Source organism: Cebidichthys violaceus, unplaced genomic scaffold (genome assembly GCF_023349555.1).
Source record: "Cebidichthys violaceus isolate CVI_PGR_0920_01 unplaced genomic scaffold, fCebVio1.0.p SCAF_21, whole genome shotgun sequence".
Classification (NCBI taxonomy): Eukaryota; Metazoa; Chordata; class Actinopteri; order Perciformes; family Stichaeidae; genus Cebidichthys; species Cebidichthys violaceus.
The window spans coordinates 191,197-209,531 of record NW_027176384.1 but is presented as its reverse complement, the minus strand read 5'-3'; the positions used below and the strand labels follow the sequence as shown (position 1 = coordinate 209,531).

At 42.3% G+C, this 18,335-nt stretch overlaps 2 protein-coding genes across 5 annotated transcripts in view; one reads left to right on the top strand and one right to left on the bottom strand.

Annotated features, from left to right (window-relative positions):
• Positions 1 to 51: 51 nt before the first annotated feature.
• pphln1 (periphilin 1) lies at positions 52 to 16,041 on the top strand. Of its 3 annotated transcripts, none has more exons than XM_068716784.1 (11): positions 52 to 101; positions 735 to 797; positions 1,245 to 1,309; positions 1,680 to 1,898; positions 2,650 to 2,711; positions 4,650 to 4,766; positions 4,990 to 5,162; positions 5,504 to 5,581; positions 7,648 to 7,703; positions 10,579 to 10,719; positions 15,136 to 16,041. In XM_068716784.1, coding segments are annotated over exons 2-11 (1,185 nt in total). In that variant the 5' UTR covers positions 52 to 101; positions 735 to 796; the 3' UTR covers positions 15,409 to 16,041. The 3 variants fall into 3 exon arrangements, with proteins under 3 accessions (XP_068572885.1, XP_068572887.1, XP_068572886.1); XM_068716785.1 differs by having other exon boundaries at positions 68 to 146; XM_068716786.1 differs by lacking the exon at positions 5,504 to 5,581.
• A 419-nt stretch (positions 16,042 to 16,460) lies between these two features.
• Positions 16,461 to 18,335, bottom strand: part of LOC137877117 (prickle-like protein 1) — a 28,901-nt gene continuing 27,026 nt past the window's right edge. For both annotated transcript variants that reach the window (XM_068716813.1, XM_068716814.1), the window contains exon 8: positions 16,461 to 18,300. In XM_068716813.1, the coding sequence (XP_068572914.1) occupies positions 17,369 to 18,300 (932 nt within the window). In that variant the 3' untranslated portion in view covers positions 16,461 to 17,368. The remainder of the gene's footprint in view (positions 18,301 to 18,335) is intronic.

Sequence of the window (18,335 nt, the reverse complement as noted above, 5' to 3'; positions counted from 1 at the left end):
CGTCGCAGCTTTATGACGTGTAGTAAGTCCTCGTCCAATAAAAGCAGACGTTCTACATGTAGCTACCGGGAAAGGCTAGGCTAACCAAACGTTAGTAGAAGGTGAGATTGTTTTGTCAGTTTTGGTGGAATAAATCGCCTTTTAATGTGAGTTATTCAACACGTATTGATCTAGGAGATGTATTATGTTGCCGTATATAGTTGTTTGTGATTGTGTATGTCGGCATAGATTAGTTAACTTGTTCTCAGATTAAATAAAACGTGCGGTTGTTTGCAGCATACATGGAGGCGAGCTAATTAGCAACGCTAGCTGTCTGTTCTACGTGGAGCTACAGTAGTTAGTAGTTAATTCACCATCAAAGAACACATTGCAGTGGCTTGTGTAACTTATCGGCTGGGTGTTAACGAGCTAGTGTTACGTTTAATACGGTGTTGTTGATAAAACGTACACCCATACGTCCGGCTAGTCTGCAGAAAGAAACCTCAGCCAGCTCAGCTGTTGGATCACATCTCATGGTCCAGCAGTACTCCCTGTTTTATCTTAAGTAGAAAATATAAACTGCAATGTTTCCACGTTTTTGAAATATCTGATAACAGATTGATAGGCTTGATTATAGAGATTCTCTTCTAAACGGTTGCATGACAACTTATTCCATGCTTATTCCATTACTTATTCCTAATTCCAATTTATTCCATGCTTTGACTCTGTTTAAAAAAACAAAAATCTTTTTACAGATTTTGTTGAAGATTGTATTTTCTCTACATCAGCCCGATTCTCAGAGGTCCTTGAGTCCAAAAGTAAGTTGGTGATTAACCTTTGCCTTTACAGTCCACTCATTTAACACTGTTTTGTTTTACGCTAGGACGACAACACGGGAAATGGTACTACTACCTAAAGAGATCTAACAAAATAATACCGCATGCAAGAATTTTGACAATGTTCAGAGCATTTCTATATTAATTGTTGCAGTGTACAGCTGACTGAAGCCCAAACCAAAATGCCTTGAGGAAAGATCTGGCCAGTCCCTTGTTTGTCATCAGATTTAGATATAAATTCTCTGTTCTTGCATATCATGTAATAACGTCTTTTACTGGAATACTGCTGTCTAAAGAAGTTGACATGAACAAACACATCGTCGATGAATACGGAAACTAGTTCACATTATTTATTTTGTGGAACAGCACGTGCTCGGTTGCATGTACAAACATAACGTTGCATCATCTCTCACTGTCTGCCTTTTGCAGTGACGTACAGGAGAGAAAGGAGTATCCGAGAGGTGTATGATGATCGCTTTTTGGCAGAGAGACCGGTGAGTGTGTACATAGTGACGGCACATAAATACACAAGTACATAGATGTATTTGTCTTCCAAGCAGGCTGTATACAGTATTTGGTGACGGAGGGCTAAACAATGGCTAACCACTACAATACTTCTTTTAACTGTCATGTGTAATTGTAATTTTTCCTGACGTGGTCGGACAACACGTCATAAAAACTAGTTCTGATCAAGTATACCACGTCTTTCCACAGCTGATTTTAATTAGGAACAATAAGAAGTCCTTAGCCAGGTTCTGAGTAAATTTAAGCAAACATTTACGAAATATGATTCCCCTAACAGCATTTTTTTAAAAACAAGTTCATATGCAAATGTGAAATCATTAAACGTACCCGTCCTGGTAGGGTCCTTACCCGCGGGCAGCTGGGGCAGCGGAGAGAAGGGGCCCCTTTGGCAGGCCGGAGGACGACTATGGCCGCGGCGGGTACGAATACGAAGGAGGTCCACGCTTTTTTCCAAATGGGGGAGGCCCACGAAATTATCATGAAGATCAGAGGAGCTACCACGGTGGCGACAACCTTCATTTCTCTGCTGAGCGCAGAGCTGTTCCGCCTTCAAGGAGGGTGAGAACACAAATGTCATAAAAGTAACATTGTCATTAGGAACTTCCAAAGACTTCAGGTTTAGTTTATAGAGCGCATTTAAAAACAACATAAGTTGAACAAAGTGATTCAAAAAAATTAATACAACCAGAGCATGACAGGACTGTTGAGTTACATTGATAAACAAACCCACCAGACAAATGTAAGTGTTTTTTTGGGTCATTGTGTTCCCTGTTTTTCATATATGCTTTAATTAACAATACTATTAATACTACTACAGGCATCAGACTGACTAACTGTACATACATTTACACCAAAGGTCTTAAACATGCTGCAGACATATTACAACTGCATGTCATGTTAATTAATATTGTTGGTTTGAAAGCTACACTCATAATTGGCCAGCCGAGGGCGCTACAGTTGAAGGTTCAAGTTGAAATATTTTCAAGCCTTTCCTCTTTGCAGTAGTTTTTTGTTCATCTTTATAGCTGATTAACTAACAAAGTGACTTTTCCTCAAGACGCGTTTGAAAATTCCCCAAAAAATGATGTATTGGCATCCATATATGTCATATTTATCAGTTTGATGGTCATGAATCCATGAGCTACTATTACATGAGCTCACCTTTAGCTGCATGGAAGTTACACAAACATTTTAAAATCAAAACTTGCATCATTGTTCGTAGCTTCAGACTGATTATAACTAAGTTCCATAACACCTATATTTTAGGACATAATCAAATCGTTTGATTGACATTTTCTTCCTTGTGTAGGAGGAGTACCCTTACAGAGGGCCCAGGGAAGACCAACACCCAGGACGGCCTTTGGAGTTTAGGTAAACTGCAGCTGATATTTTTCAAATGTAAAATCACTCCTTAAACTTGTACATTACCATTATGAATAGCTGGGGAGTTGTTCTCCGCACTTGTGAACAAGTCCTCTGTGTTTTACTCCTTTTTTAATTGGGCAGAGAAGGGTGGTGCTGCAGGAGCAGGCCTCTATTTCCAGGATGTTTGAAATCTTTGTTTAAATGGCAGCAATTATAAATCAAGATCTGCCCCGCCCCATATTGGCCCATCTCACCCTATTCACAATCCTGACGGTCTAGGTGCTCACCTTGCTCCATACCCACCTCTGCTGACCTGTTGTAGCTGAACAGTGTCTCTACTTAGGCTACAGATTGGCTTGCAAATATTTAGGCTACTGATTTTTCTGATTGTTGACAATATTCACTCAAAACCCTTTGGCCGTGCATTTTGGCTGTGCATTTTGGTAAAAGTATGTTGCAGTTTAAGTTGTTGGCATCATTAAATGCAGTTGTCAATTTACCTGCTTTACCAAAGTGAGGCTCCCCCACAAAAAAAACTAAACAATTCTGTTTCCTTTTATATTTTCATTTGTTTTTAATATTAAAACTAAAAACGGAAACATCCAGCCATTGATTTTGAAGAATAGCATCCTTTTTATAAAGGTGTGCTGAAGTATCGTAAACACTACTGGTGCATTTGCATGGTGGAAATCATCCTTCTTGGTTATTGAGAACGTTGATTTAGGTTCTCACATCGCACCTGTGCTGTTTGACGCTGCCAAAACTAGTTTTTGAGTTAATATTTGACTGCTGATTGAAATTCACATATCAAACAACAAAGAGGTGAAATGAGGTAACGCAACCTGCCATGATACTCGATGCTCTGCGGTCGTTTTATGACTACTCCGTCTGAAATCCCCTCATTAGTATTGACCGTTGGTTGGGGGCCAAACTTAAACTTGCACAGTTGCAGAACGGGACAGAAAGTCGCAAGATTCCCCATTTAGCAGGCAGACAGGGAAATGAAGGCTTTCACTCCAAACAAACATTTAGAGTTGTGAAAGGGCACGGAGGTCCGGCCTGTTGTTTGGTTAGGGTAAAGGTCAGAGGTCACTTGAGAATGAGACGTAGTTGGGAAAAGGGGTGCCAGGAGTTACAAGGCAATCAGGGAGTGGTAAAAGGTTTTGCTCAAAGCATGTGCAGGTTTATTTTCCCATTCAAGAAGGTTTTTTTTTTAATTGTGAAGCATGAACTAAATGCTCCACACAGTTGATTATTATATTACCTTCTGACCACACATTGAACATTAATATACCTTTTTATAATTTAAAACCTCTAGCTTCTCATGAATATTTAGACCCTCTGGGAGATCCGTTTGCAATCGCAACAAGTGTCGCCTTTTTTTTCTTTCTTTTTTTAAACCTTTCTTTTCTAGTTCTCATGCATTAGCATTAATGATATTTTAGAAGTAGATCCTCTATATCAAAGCCAGACTGGCGTTCAACCCGGATATTGTTTGAAGTCGGGTTAGGATCTGGACAGAGAACTGAAGCGACAGAAGTGGTTTAGTCTGCATTTTTAGATCTCATCTGGCTATTGGATGACTTCCACCGTGTGTGTGTGTGTGTGTGTGTGTGTGTGTGTGTGTGTGTGTGTGTGTGTGTGTGTGTGTGTGTGTGTGTGTGTGTGTGTGTGTGTGTGTGTGTCATAACCATACTTGGCTAGTGTGAGGCGGTTGCCTCTCGAGATTCTTTTTCTAAGACTTTCTTTTTGCTAAAGGAAGAAGAACGTGCTCATAAATTGTCCCCAGGAATAACAGTGCGGAATACATAATCCTGACGGCACGGGTATTTTAAGGTTGTTTGAATAAAGTGAAATACAAATTGACAAAATAGTATTCGTCGCCATGTTGTACAGCATGTATCCGCAACCGACCACAACATTTGTGTGTATTTATTCCCTCAGCAACCGAGCACCGCCTCCTCACAGCGTACGAAACCAGGGCATCTACCCACCGCCCCGATCGCTCCCAGAGAGCGGCGAAGACACGCTAGTGCAAGCCATCCTCAACCTGGACCGAGGGTACGAACGAATGCTTCATGACCGCAGATAGCTTTCATGTGCAATCATTGCCCAATTGTATACAGCTTTTTTAATGCTGCAGTCAGAGGGGAAGTGAAAACACAAAACCTGCATGTGTGTGTGTCGTCCCCAATGCTAGATGGCAGTGTTGTGCTACGTTGGCACGAAAGAGGAAAGGGACAAGTGTTGGTCTGTGACTCGTTTTTCCCCTCTGCTTTTCAAGGGAGGACCCCTACAGGAGAAAGGCGGCCCCATTCCCCCCGCTCAGAGAGCGCTCTCCCGTGCGCCGCGAGGTGGCCCGTTCCCCCCACAGTCGCTCCGGCTCCAGCGTCAGCAGCAGAGGCTACTCGCCAGACAGAGCCAAGAGCCTGCCGTTCCCCTCGCAGCAAGACAAGAGTATGTAGAGTCCTTGGAGTTTCCCCCTCGCCCCGAGGCAGTGTCGAGCTCTTTAAAAAAAAAACAAAAAAAAAAAACCTTGCGTCCATCCTGTCTTCATCTTCCTAGTATTGTCAAACATTCATAGTCGCTGCCAGCTGTTGTAACGTGAGCCACGACTACTTTATTGGCCATTTGTAAAAGATAATAAAAGATCATTTAGGTCTTTACAGATCAGGTTTTAACTTCAGGACAATCACCCCCAAAGATGTACATTCATTGCCAAGACCTTTTTATTTTCCTCTTTTTTTCTATTTCACCATCTTATCCATGACTGATAATCTGGCTGGCTGGCTTTTCAGATGTGAACGGTCCAGATGGGGTTTCTGAGCACCTTTGGGGGGCGCTCCTTCCTCAACAGAGTGGACATGAAACTTTGGGTCTGTACATTGAGCCATGTGAACAAGCTTGGACCTGGGTGGACCGTAAGCTGATGTGTTGTTCCTCACACATCTCCTTGCATCCTTGTCATGTCAAAGCAATGTTTAGAAGGAAATGTGGCTTTCTAGACTCAAAAAGATGTTGGCCACTAAGTCACGAGAAGGACGCAAGGATGGAGGACGGAGTTAATTGATTTCAAATCAAGTTTAAACATACAGAATATAACAAAGTATAATGTAATCACTCAGAATAATTGACCACAATACACTCCGATGTCCTATTTGACACTGAAATTGTTTCACTCAGGTCTGAAGTAAGTTGCATCATGAATTCTGTTTATTTATTAGTACCTAGTAGTGACTTTGCTGTAATGGAATCCCTCCTTCCTAAACCATTTCTACTATCTGTTGCGGCGGTATGTTGGCACTCTCCATGGTTCCTACACTGATTTGTAAATGTACGCCATTTCAATTTCTAGGCTTTGAGAGTAAGTTTTTAAAAGTAATTATCCAGACCAACTGAGCAAGTTACCCTGATGCTGTCCAACATTACTCTCCCTTCAGTTCTGAGTCATTGGGCACAACACTGTCTGGAAATGACCCATTCGATAAGGATAGAGTGAAGGAACGGTAGACTTTACGGTCCACGTCAAAGCTGTATTTCAAAGTACTTGTATGCAGGCCTTATGACATGCAGCGGCAATGCGAATTCAGACGGCCTTTTTAATGCCGATTCATATTTTATTTACGTTACTGACATCGGACATTTACTGTGCCAAGTTTACATAACTAATTTCCCAGCATGTCAGCAATACAGCTTTGATTAACTGGACTGTAAAATGCATGACTGCTAGTGTAACCTTGTGTCTTCTGCATGTTTTCGACATCTCTACCTCCTTATTTGCACAAGTAGCACGGTGTTATTTAGGTCTGCTACCATCTTCAGGGCCAGCCTTCTCTTTTTTTAAATTTTCATTTGTATTGGTGCTTTTTACTCATGAAGTTAGCTCAGTAGACTGTAGAATTACAAGTGGACGTCATGTGACAATATAGTGTTTCTACATGTGTTTGATCCCAACCTACACATCATTGATCATGTTTTATAGTGGAGCATTAAGGCAGTGAGTGTTCTTGCTAGGTTGCTGTTAACCTTATGGTCTTCCTACAGGATATGAAGAGGCTTGTTTTTTTAGAGCAGGATGACTTGTAAGTACAGTTCAGAATAGTTGTGGACAGGATTGGAAAGTTTGGCAGTGGTTTCACCATTACATTTCAGTCTCTGCCACTTCTTTCAATTTTTTATTTATTTTTTTTTTTTTTCCCCCAATGTAAATCGACAAGGGCGAGATGAAATTACATGCATTGGGTTTGTTTCAGAAATATACAAAGGTTACACTCGTTAAACTTAACCTATTCCCAGGCTGGGTAACCGGAGAGACACGGAGTGGTCTGTAATGTGTCCAGCAGCCAGCCTTCCTCCCCGCTCTGTCTGCCACTTTGTCAGGCCTCATAAAGATGCCACCGGGTCGTGTGTGGACGAAGAGGGAAAGGGTATAGGATGTCTGATGGATATTCCTGAAGCCAAAGCTTCCACATCGGGGTGTTTTTGTTTCATAGAGGGCTGCTCGGCGCTCGTGTTTTGTTGGTAGACTTGATTGGCCGGCTACAAAGCCTTGGATGGACTGTAGGAGAGAAGTTGCTGGAAGGAAAAAAAGATAAGTGTGAGAGGAGGTTGTGTCCAGTTTGGAGCGGGATTGCGAACCATCTGTGTCCTGATTTTTCCAGATGTTCTAGCCTAGGTACCCATCCGGATCCTGGATCCAAACATAAACACCTTAACAGAGCCCTGATAACCATAAACACATTCTCACTAACTTTCGAGACATACTAATTGTCCTTTTTCCACAGAATTTCTGCTTTTTCCTTCCTCTCATTTATCCTCATTCCAAATCTTTTTTTTTTTTTCTTTTCTTTTTTTTTTTCTCATGTTATTTTGCACCTCACTCAAATCTCACTTTGTCAAACTTTCTTTTTGTCTTTTTTTTTTTTTCTTCTTATTTCTTCAGACAAAATTCCTGGCCTGTCAAGAGAAGGCTCCCCACACAGCGCAACCTCAAACAAGGTACCAAACTGCAATACTGCTTAAATTTGACTTAAAAGTTGACACGAACGAGTAAAAACACAACACAAGCCTTTGCTTCTTTTTGAAAATATAAGATTTTTGTCTTATATTAATACAGCAATTTAGCCCCAAAATTCCTGTTCTGTTTTATTATATATTGTGGGCTCCGCCTTTGTCACTGTACAGCAGGATGCATCTGGAACTTCTTAAATTCCATCCTTCTAATAAGTGTTTAGTCCCATTCAAGTATGTTAATGGGTTTTAAAGTGGCCCTCACGCAGAGCATAAAAGCCATCGGGCCTATGCTTTGTTTACCTGTGCTGTAAGCAGACTTCAATCACAAGAACTTGTAGCGATGGAGGGGAAAAGGGCTCAAGTGTCGACCAAAGTATGAGCCGTACTTCCTTAAAGTGCTCTTTTAAATAAGAAATGTATAAATACTTTTATTGTTTTGAGTAAGTATTGAATGTAGATCCCTCCTGCCTGTTTTTGCAAATAATAACTGCTGATATCATCCATCTCCAACTATGCAGAGGAGTGTAAATAGAATCAGATGTGATTAGGCGCAATGCATCTGGCTACGGCCACCCAGAAGCGAAGAGGCTAACTCGGTAGCCAAAGTCACAGTTTTATCCGAGGATCTTGGTCCCTGACGAGCCTCCCTGTGGAACTCATTGGGGTGTGTTTACACTGTTTTCCAATGAACAATCATTTCCTTTCTTTCTGTTGAAGGGTATGGCTGACTGTGCCCGGTAGCTGTGGCATATTGGGCACTTTGATATCTTTGTAAATCCATGCACTTGCTTTATACTCTAGAAATTACACGAAACAGAATAGAAACATACTCTCCTCTCCTCCTTTTTATGTGCATTTTTTTATTTAAATTTTTCTAAGAACCACCCACCATCACCCAATCAACAGTTTTTTACTAAGAGACACACACACACACACACACACACACACACACACACACACACACTGATGCACACTGCTGCGTTTTGCTGTTTGATCTGGCCTGTGGTGCATTGTGTCTTCTCTGTTCTGGGGGCACAAACCCGTAACCTTGGCCAAGATGAAAGGCTAAGATGAAAGCCCCCCCCCCCCCCCCCCCCAGTAAAGCTTGCACTCAAGGCCCCCCCGGCCACTGCCTTGCGGCGGGGATTCGACAAACACACTCGCAGGCTCCATGGAGCCATCCCAGACAGAGGAGGGGGTCTAAAGAGCACCTCCGGCTGTGGTGGAGACCATAACCTGTAACTGAAGAGGTAGCCAGGAGGTTTCATCACCTACACAAGGCATCGGGTCCCTGTCATTAGAGATTTTTTTGGGCCACCATAACGCTAACGTTCATTGTTCAAAGTGAAATGTCTCGACAACTGTTGACAATTGCTGTTCAATTTGGTCCAGACATTAATTTTTCCATGAAGATACTGTACAGACAGATGATTATGGTAAGCTGGTCAGACAGCTCAGAAATATGGATTTGTACTCGCGGTTTGAACCTGAGGCTGTGACTCTAAAACTTTCATCTTTCCACGAATGTGCACGGCAGGTTACCAGTGGGAATAATAAAAATGCACCACCTAGCAACAATGATCATTTGTTAAAACAAACTTCTTCAGAATCTACAGCAGTCATAACTTGAAAGGTCAATTCATGGTTCACCAGACCAAGCAAGTTCTTTAGGTCTAATAACCTTTTTTTTTAATTGATTGTTAGTATTGCATTGAAAAGAGATTACCCATACTTCCCGGCTGATGACATTTCATTTTAGTCCCGTTTGCACAAAATATATCTGCCAAGCTTTCTAACATGCCTTCCGGGTCGGGCTGTGCCCAGCGAGTGGAAGTGAAGGACTCAGACGGGGATGTTTCCTTCACTGACGAACGTACACACACAAGCGTACACGCTGGACTCCTCCCAAGCATAGCTCCAGGGAGAGAATTGGACGGAGGAATAATTGGATGATGCTTTATGAGTTGCGCCACACTCGGCTTTCGTGATGCACACCCCCCCGTGACGTCTTTCCTCATTCATCAAGAGATTTAATATTGTGACTTAGTCCGTGGCCTGTTTCCCGTAATGTATGAGTGGACTTTAGTCACGGCTGGGCAGTTCTGCTCCCTGGCCTTCAAACTCTTAATAGTATCAGGAAATGAGCAAAAGAAATTGTGCGGTGATCCAAGTTGGCCTCATTTCTCCCCTTTTTGCTCCTTCTTTTGGCTTTCACGTTTATACTTATGGGCACGAGAGTTTCCAATCTATCCATTAGGTGGCTTGCCTGGCCAGATTTCCTTTTAAGATATACAAACAACTGAAGTATCAAATTCTACAATTTACATCGAGAGATAAGTGCAACGCTAAGCCGGGAGGTTTTAGTCATAATTTGGCTAAGTAATGATAACAGTGCACGATATGAAGATCCACATCTGCTGTGATGAATATGACATATGAGCTGCAGCTTCTCAGTCGAAGAATAAGGGATTCATAGGAATTACAGCACTATTTGCAGATGTAACACACAGTACTCTTTAGAAGCTGAGCTTCATCCTTCGATACGCCTTATCAACCACATCTTTCCTGTGAAGTTAAACAGTCAGTAGGTCAGGTCATAGCGCTGCGCAGGCTGCAAGTTGCTGACCTACGTCCTTTCACATTCCCATTCTCTGTGTCGTGTTATTGCTAGCCTTCATCAATTCTGTCAACTTGGCAGTGGTATGCTTTTTTTTATATATAATCATCACTTCTGTAGTTATCTGCCATACATTTCATCTTTAAAAACTTATTTTCTGTCATGCTTGTGAAATTGTTGTTCACTTTTCTGCTTCCTCCTTTGAGCAGTGACTCATGCCGCTCTCTCCTCTACCTCCTGTAGGAGGAGAACCACCCTCCAGAGGGAGAAAAAGAGGAGCCTCTGGTGGCTCCGGTTGTGGAGGAGAGCCAGAAGTTGTCCCCGGACAACTTTCAAGAGCGGCGAGCCCTGGCCATCGCAGCCAAAGCTCAGGAGATAGAGAAGGTACCTGTCCAACTCCAGTTCACACTCAGCCGATCTGTTGACCGGGAGGGGTTAAGTGATGAAATGATTCGGCAAGTAGTTCAGTGTAAAAGAATAACATCAAATATATTTAAGTGAACATTTTGTGCCTCTGGCTCTGTTTCCCCTTTTGGAAAACGACTGCATTTACTCATTACAAGTTATTAATTTGTAAGACTTTTCTATAAACGTCAACCTGGTGCACGCATGGTACGAGCTGTGCGCTTGGCAAATGATCCCATACATGTGGTGGCCTTGACTTCTCTGACTCACACCTGGATTATTTTACTGGATAGGCATTACTGGAACAGTCGGCTATTATGTTACTTACAAGGCAGGAAATTGACTTTTCTGTCCACCAGTCACAGTGGCGGGCACATCCTAAAGTCCACCAGCCCATTCAACAGCCAGACACCGGTTTTAGGGCAGAGTGATGGTTAATTATCTGCCAAAGTAGCTGGTTGCCAAATCTTATCACCAGTTTCCTGGTGGCTCTTGCTAATCTCCCATCCTGACTGGCACAATGGCAACAATTGCTCATTAGAGCCTCTGCTAGCTTCATGTCCCACATGGCTCCAACATCCCAACTCTCCCCTTCTGAGTTTGACTCTTTTTTGTGTGTGTGTGTGTGTGTGTGTGTGTGTGTGTGTGTGTGTGTGTGTGTGTGTGTGTGTGTGTGTGTGTGTGTGTGTGTGTGTGTGTGTGTGTGTGTGTGTGTGTGTGTGTGAGAGTGAGTGATATGTATAAATTAAGGCCCGCACACAGAGATTTTAGAACACTAGGATAATGTGCATCCTGCAGGAACACGAGTAAAGCATAGACATGGTATAGATTTGCTCATACAATAAATCGAGAGCTTAACGGAGCTAAAAACCGCCCGAGGTTCCAGCTCTGCTCAGTTATCTAATGAAGGCCATTCCTGCACCAGTGAGCGCTACCGCTGCTTTACTGGGACCATTAAACCTGAGCCAGCTCTGCCCTGGAGCGCACACCGCAGAGCTGCGCCACAGAGCCTATAGGCGGTTGTAACGCTGTTGCTGACGCTGCAGCTTCTGGCCCGTTTTACAGCCCGTCTCCTCCCCCTCAGTCTGTGTTCTCCTCACTCTCTATTGTGTGAGCTTTATTTCATGTTTTCAGGTCATTTCATACAGCGTGCATTTTGGGAAAGGACTAGCCAAGACCCATGTCAAGAATCTTTAGGTGTTCGTCATGTATCCATTGTCTGTATGACTCGTGCCCGCTTGCTTTAATCTTCAGATGTAGTCTTGAAATTAAGGTCTGGAAAGAGTAGATTAGAAAAACCAGAGGGAACGGTGTATTCTGTTTTCACAGGGATATGAAGTTTCACTTTTTCTTTCCAGGATTTCTGAATTCTTTGGAATTGTCAGTAGAAACTGATGATTATCGGCGTTTTTCCTCCTCCTGTCCCTTTTCTTCGGCTTTTATGATATTCAGACCAACCTGCATGAAGGTTGTCTGTGTGTTTATGAAAGGCTGGCTTGTTTAGTCGTGAGCCTGGTTTCTGTCACACAAATCAGAAGTTTAGTAACATTTTGCCCTGGATATTTCCTATATTTCTATCCGAAAAATGTTTGAGCTTGTTGGTAAACACTTTAACCCTTTAAAACCTTTTGTAAACATTACTCAAAACCCGAGAGAATTGCCTTCACATGGCGGTTAGTTACTTTCCAAAGCGGCAGACCAAACCAACCAGCCGCTGCATAACATATACAGTAAGCACTTGTCTGCTGGCTGGTGTTATCTTCCCAGCGTCCCCAGAACACGCAGCTAAACGCTCTTAATTCTGACTTTCTTTCGCTGACTGAAACAACAAAGTCGCAGTAGGCACTCGTGTTTAGCCACTTGACAAGTGTCGGCCAGATGTTTTGGTTCACTCAATCTGGTCTAGCCATCTCTTCGGTACACACAGACACAAACACGCTCCAGTCCGGTAGCTCCTCGCTGACTGTCTCTCCACTTTTCACGGACCAGAAGCTGAACTTTCCGTCATCGGCCAGACATCGTGCTGGGCCGCATTATACCAGCGCCTTGCTGTGTGTGTTTGTGTAGCTAAGTGAAATTGGTCCGCTGAAATTCAACCTGAAACCGCTCTCATTGTCAAAGTTGACTTTGGCTGCAGTACAGACTAACTGGTTTTTAGTGAGTGACAAGGCATGAGAGGCAATAAAGGGTATTATGTTTTACTCCTCACAGGCCATGCTGTGATACAAAGGGAGTTTTATTTCATTTGGTGAGGAATCTAAATATGTTTGGCTACAAGACAGAAAGCCAAGACTGTTCCAGTCTTTTTATTTTTAGGTATGAAGATGGCAGAACTGGACTGAGGCCCCAACTCTTTCACTCTCATTCTTTTCTGAAGCCAGGCAGGCCCACATGCTCACCCCTAATCCTTACTATTGAAAATACATTTTAAAGATTTTTTTTTTTTTTAGGAGCAGGGACAGTTCTGGACCGACTCTGCCCCGTCGGTCAAGTACTGGCCTTTTTTCCTTCCTGATTGGATAACAAGGGAGGGATCTCAGGATGTGCGTTTTTAAATACAGGAAGTTCATTTTCAGCACATTGTTATCTAGGAAAGACTTTCCCTGTATTCATAGAAGTTCTTGATTGGATACTTCCTCCAAAAAGTTGATGAATACATTCACTGTCATCAAGCTATCAGCTGTTGAATGAGAGCATAGGAAGTTGCTAAGAAATTGAAAGGACAGGGTGATGTACTAAATTTAGCGCAGGGCTATCAGGGTTTTGTTTTTTGAACAGATTTGTTAGTCTAACTTGTTCCATTTGATCATTTATTGTACATGACGATATATATGCACTATAGAAACGCCCAGAATGTGTTCATTTCACTGAAGCGGTCTTTCCTTAAACTGTTCTATGTAAACAAATTTATCCAATCCAGCAGAAATCATCTTCAGTAAAACCTCATCACGGCCGATAACATTAGCAGAACGTGGTTTCGGAGACGTTCTGAGCTTCACACTGTTTTTGTTCACCGTAGCTTTTACACAGTGGACATATTTTTGTTTTGATGCCGGTTCTGGAAAGTTGCCAACTGTTATTGCAAGTACATAAACTCAGTTTGACAGCAGATTTTCATTTGCGATCTGTCCTCTTCTCCAACATGCGCAAAAAAAAGGCTATAAATAAGCCAGTGAGGTCAAAACGCCCCACAGCCCAGAATCCACCATTGGAATCCAGTGAATGTCTGAAACTCACCCCTGTCTGGCCTAATTTTACACACACACACACACACACACACACACACACACACACACACACACACACACACACACACACACACACACACACACACACAGAGGCATATGTGTAAACGCACACATCCGCACGCAGCCCTTGCTGTTGGAAGGGCCCTTGTGTCAGGCCTGCGGCATGAATTAATAAGTTGTATCGTATCGGGTTAATTCACTTCATCGGGGAAAAGAATTGACCATGACGAAAAGAGGCACAGAGAGACTGACTAGAGAAGGAAATGAGTCATTCATGAAATAGTGGAAGGACAGATGGAAGAAAACCGAGAGGAGAGAGCAGCACTCCACAGGGAAGGTCTGTTAGTGTGGACTCTTTGCGCCATCGTTGTAGAGAAGCCGAGCATCACACTGTCCAATTAGAAAAGGTCCTCATGATGTGTATCTTATTTATTTATTGTTGGGGAAATTGTAATCCTTTTTTATTAGATAGCCATAATGGAGGTGTCAACAGGAAACGAGGGAGAGAGATTCAAGGACTTTTACTTCTCCAATACAAAATATTACCATCAGTTTAGTTGACTGATATTTTCCCCTCTGGAAATTCATTTTCGGCTCATGTGAAGTCTTTTTTTTTTTTTTTTTTTTTTGGCATTTTGCAAATCGAACCGCTTTATGTGGAAGCTGAGGGGCTCCCTCTTTTTGTTTAATGAGACATTTGAGAGTCTGTGTGAAATAGAAGCTCCCAAACAAGACTCCAGCACATCTTCCTCATTGTCCCTCTAACACCTGTTATAAGCCCGTGAGACGCCACTAAAGCAGGTTTTTTTATTGCTTGTTGTGCCACCGTGTCCTATATAATGGGCCCTTATTAAACTTGAGAAGAGAAGTGTTTATCTTTTGGCGCTACGTGACGTGTGTCGACACCAGAACGATCAGCTCGGGCTCATTGACACTGGAGTATTTACACCTTGGCGCCAGGTTAAGCAGGAAGGAAATGCCATTTCATCTCATTTAAGAGCTTTTTTTTTTTTTTTTTACCTCTGCCTGTTGTCACTTACATCTTTAAAATCTGCATACAAATGGATGTAAATGTGTTAACTGTGTGCGTGTCAAATGCTATATACTTGTTTTGTTTTTTTCTTTAAACTCCTGTATCCACTTCCAGGTGTACCGGCAAGACTGCGAGACGTTTGGCATGGTGGTAAAGATGCTGGTGGCTAAAGACGCCAACCTGGAGAAGCAGCTGCAGGTTCCCCTCAGGGAGAACCTCGGGGAGATCCGCGAACGTTGCCTGGAGGACCTCAAACACTTCATCAACGAGCTGGACGAGGTGGTCCGGCAGTCAGAACCGTCAGTCTGTGACTCGACCACCCCGTCCACAGTCCTGACGGGTCATAAACTTTCAAAGACGGGAGTCAATCACAGCTCGTCTTACTGACACGTTGGCCGTCGGGTGTGGAAGGACTGACTTCTGAACATGGTGGATATCTTGAATACATTTTTGATTCTACAGCACAGCGACCTGAAGACAAACTCAAAATGGAATTTATGCAGTGTTGCATTGTATTTGGGGATGAACAGTGGTAATTTGGAACAGACCATTTTTTTTACCTTACTTTTCCCTGTTGGACAAAGATTATAAAATGTTTAAAGTTGTTTCACTGTCAAATGTTGTCCCCAAAAAAAAATGTCTCGCATCACATGGAAATGGTTAACATGTTTTTTTGTTATTTAAGCAATTTTGGTGAAAATATGTTTCTGAAAATAGACAGTCGGTCCTGCAGCATGAACACACTTTTCTAAAAGAAAAGCCAGATAAGACGATGTTTTGTAGTGTTTTCAGTTATGTACATTTTGTAGCAGTCAGATGTATGACTTGGTGCTGCTAAATTTACAGTTCTACATTCTTGTATAAATTTGTACTGTCTGGAAATGCCAGTTTGGTTACTTTTTTTAATTGTGTTGTGTCATTTGCTTTTCAAACGTATTTCCTTCCCAGAAAAACTGGCACAGGGCTTGATTGTTTTTCATGATGTAGAAACAAGGTTGTAGTAAAGATTGTTTCTGTTAACTTTATGGTTTGGTTTATTGTGATCCAATAACACAAGTTACATAAATACCCAACTGACCTCATAGACAATTTAAGACATTTTAAAGATCAGTTTAATGCTATTATTAAACTCCTTTTTAGTGTTTCATTGGGTCTCCCTCAGCCATACTTATATTTTAGTATGGTATAGTCTCCTATAACAATGAAGCAACAAGCCACTTTAAAATTAAAATTAATTTACTTAAATAAAATGCAAGCTAGCAAATCTTTTTATAAACACAATTCAGTACTCATAAGTACAAGTTCCATGTCATGATGTATAGATTCCAATGCTGCCCTATGAAATCCCCAAAACACATCACTACAATCTGAGGGTTACAAAATGTAATTTGAAAATGAACATGATCAGATATGAGAAAAAAAGACAACCATTCCTGAAACTTTGAGGAGAAAATTATTTATTACAAGCATCTTTACATCATAAAGCATGTAGCTGGTTATGTCAGAGCAAGGGTAGTGAACAGTTCAGCTGAATTTTGATAATGCAGGTGTTACTGCCATACGTATCATAGTTTGTACACCAATAGCATTGCCGAATATACGTTATAAACATTGTTACAGAGTAACATGGCACTTTACTGTGAAGAGCACAGTTTATGAAGTGGCACCTTCTTGGTTTCTCATGAAATATTAACGAGGTCTGTTTGTTTACCATTACAACTGCTATTTTTATAGATCATACACTTCAACAGAAACAATTCTTAAAACCACAGATATAAAAATACCAGTATTAAAATCTTAACTTAGTATATACATAATCATTTGTACTATTATGCATTAAATAATTTTTTGGTTTGCTTCTATTTTCTACATTAACCCCGTGTTCAATATGTTTCCACTTTAATGCACACAAAGATATTGCTGCAAAACTTTTAACTGAACATTAAACAAACAAAAAAACTGCAAATTCTGCAATGAAAGAAAAAGTTGCCACTCTGCATAATTCTGGTCTGCACTGTCTTAAGACAGGCTTCCAAATTTACTAATACAGACATAATGTTAGTGCTAAAATTCAATAAGACCCAGTATATGGGGTACATTTGCACATAGTCATGCAAAAAAAAGATTTTCTGACTATATGTTGCACAGATCTGTCTCAGCAGTTTGATTTCTTCTTTCAGCAGATTCGTGCCTGAAATATGATATGCATCTTGACCTTCTGTTAGGGCATAATACGCAGTCTGTGCACATGGTTTGCTTCAATTTGATTTGATCCGTCATATAATCAGAAAATCTGACTTTATTGCTTAGTGTAGTGCAGGTTATAATGTAAATGCACTCTGAGCTGTTATGAGATGATACAGTTTTTGGAGCGGTGGCCTTTTCTGCGACCAGTCTGTGAGCCATGGCTCTGGGAGGAGAGGGCTGTGACCCTTGTCGGGTAGTCCTCAGCGTAGTAGCACCCAGCCGCTCGAGGCTGAGGGATTGGCTGGCCCAGGAAATAGCCCTCCTCCTCAGAGTCTGATGATGAGGAAGAGCAAGTGGAACAACAGTCGTCCTCATCTCTGTAGAGACCCATGAATTGCTCGACTCCTGGGTCTCCTTGAGCTGAGCCCTGAAGCATATAGTCAGAACGGGTTTGGGAGTAGGCCATGGGTAGCCTGTTTGCAGGATGCTGTAGGAGCATGGCACCACATGGAGAGTTTACCAGTCCCTGCTGCTGGGGCTCATACGGCCTCTGTGCTTTCTCCAAAGGCATCATGTGAAGGTTGTTGTCCGAGCGAGTTTTGCGGCTCCTGTGGTGGCGGCCTTGCCGGTGCTGCCTGCTGCGCCCATGGTGGCTCGTTGGACGACTTCTCTCTCTGCCCATCTCTTCTGGGCAGTACGCCCTCCGCTGTGGCCTCTCACTCATGGGATGCCTTCTAATATTGACATCAAATCCATCATTGTATCCATTGTCCACAGTGTCCTCTGAGAACTTGACCATCTGAGGAGGCCTGGACTGGGACCTGCTCCTCCTCAGAGCTGGGGCATGGACAAAGGAGGGTGGGAGGCCTTCCAAATTTGGGGACAATGAGAGGTGTCCTCCTGGTGTGCCTCCCCTCTTTGATAATGCTACCTCCTCCTCTCCCTTGAGAGAGTTGGCACTGTGGTGAAGATGAGATGAATTAAAGGTTCCCATGTTGCTCATCTTCTCGCAGTCATCTGCCACTGAGGGATCCTGTATGGCGAGTGTGTAGACTATAGGTCTATCCCTGCCATCTCCGTCCACTGATGCACCTAAAAAGAGGAAGCAGGAGAGACAAGTTTTGAAC